General features: G+C 36.9%; 1 protein-coding gene across 1 annotated transcript; it reads left to right on the top strand.

Annotated features, from left to right (window-relative positions):
• Positions 1–154: 154 nt before the first annotated feature.
• LOC111033546 lies at positions 155–1,559 on the top strand. Its single transcript, XM_022314331.1, has 2 exons — positions 155–586; positions 1,025–1,559. Exons 1-2 carry the CDS (start codon positions 220–222, stop codon positions 1,282–1,284), a joined length of 627 nt encoding a protein of 208 aa, XP_022170023.1. The 5' UTR covers positions 155–219; the 3' UTR covers positions 1,285–1,559.
• Positions 1,560–1,747: the final 188 nt, after the last annotated feature.

Raw genomic sequence — 1,747 nt, forward strand, 5'->3', positions numbered from 1 at the left:
TCGGTACGTTGATAGTTGGTGAATTCAAAATCGATTATAATTATTGTATTTCTCGTTTTTTCCCTGCAAATTTACATCATTTAATTACAACATTAGTATTACTTCGATATATTTAATTTAGTATATTAAATCATCTGATTTTTCAGTCCGGCTACGACGCTCAATGTGCACGCACGTAGTTGCTTATGAGCTCCGTTATCGTGTTTGCCGTCCGATAATATGGTAGACAAAGTCCACGACACCGGTGGCGGTCCACTCCAAACGTCTATGCCTAACAAACGCAATCTTTCTAATTCGTCAATTTCTCCAAAAGTTGCCGATAAAAAATCAAAAATATTCGTTACACCAAATCGGTTTGCTGCCCTGTACTCCGAGGATTCTAGTGACACCGTATTCATCACATCCACCAACAGTGCATCAGCTCGTAACGAAAAACCGGGTCCTGCAAATCAAAGTATCGAGCAGCCGACGCTCGATGTACAAGACGTCACGCCACGGGCTCCACCGTTTTACATCTCCAACATCTCAAATTTCTCCGCCTTCACAAATGAGCTAACAAAGTTAACCGGTCCTAACGCATTTACCTGTAAGTCCACTAAATCACACCTAATCGTTTACCCCAGGGGTGTACTTAACTACAATACTATTATGATTTATGACTCATCTCAAGGAAACTGATTTCTAGTTTCCATACCTTTCAAGCTCACGTTAATCGCTCATTCAGAGTCGCAATACGAAATCTCCACCATTCCACATTGTGCTCGGAAATTTCCGTGGCTTTGTCGGAGGAAGGACATTCGGTGAAACAAGTCATTAATGTCAAAAATAAAAATAAATGCGGTCTCCCATTATTTTTTGTTGATTTAAATCGTCAGAATAACAACAATGATATCTTTAATATCACTTCGCTACTTAATACCAAAGTTATAATCGAGAAACCTCATTTGTCCCATCGTGGTCCACCACAGTGCCACAATTGTCAAGCCTATGGCCATACCGATAACTACTGTCACCATGAATCTAGATGCGTCAAATGCGGTGGAGACCATCGCTCCGAGGACTGTACTAAGGATCGCGATAGTCCAGCCAAATGCGCGCTCTGTTCTGAGGTTCACACGGCCAACTACAAAGGATGTCGTGTTTATCAATCCGTTACCAAAAAACGCACTAAAGTGCTCACAAGAGTCTTGCCAGTCTCAGATAAGCCCCCGTCCATTCACACCCGACGCAAAGGAGAACCTAGGACTTACGCAGAAGCAACTGTGGGCAATTCAAATAATCTAAACTCTGAACCTATTTCCAATATTATATCCCAATTTATTACGCAACTTAATTCCCTCTTTACTCCATTGATTTCTCTTTTATCCTCTCTATTAAACACATTACTTTCTAAGAATACCTTATCTCCTTAATTGCAGTCTTCGTGAAATCATAAATATCTAAACTGTTGTTATTAAATATTCTGTGATTATGTTATTTTAATCTTAATTGGATACGATATCATTTTCTACCGTCTATCATTATTTGTATTAATCAGATTTATTATTATCATATTTAATATTATTAATTTAATTGTATTCTTGTAATTGTCGAACTATAATAGCTGTAGCTGAAAGTTCTAAATAAAAAAAAAAAAAAATCATCTGATTTATATTTCACTGAAATTTGATAATTTAAAGATCATATTTATTTATAATCAATTATATTTTTATTTTATACATAACTTACATGTTGTGGTATAACCACT

This window comes from Myzus persicae, unplaced genomic scaffold, assembly GCF_001856785.1.
Source record: "Myzus persicae strain clone G006 unplaced genomic scaffold, MPER_G0061.0, whole genome shotgun sequence".
In the NCBI taxonomy this organism is placed as follows: domain Eukaryota; kingdom Metazoa; phylum Arthropoda; class Insecta; order Hemiptera; family Aphididae; genus Myzus; species Myzus persicae.

Bases quoted from the DNA above. Each gene is read 5' to 3' on its own strand.
- LOC111033546 (XM_022314331.1), top strand. From the start codon at position 220: ATGGTAGACAAAGTCCACGACACCGGTGGCGGTCCACTCCAAACGTCT. The intron at 587-1,024 runs GTAAGTCCACTA...CCATGAATCTAG, and splicing joins CGGTCCTAACGCATTTACCT to ATGCGTCAAATGCGGTGGAG.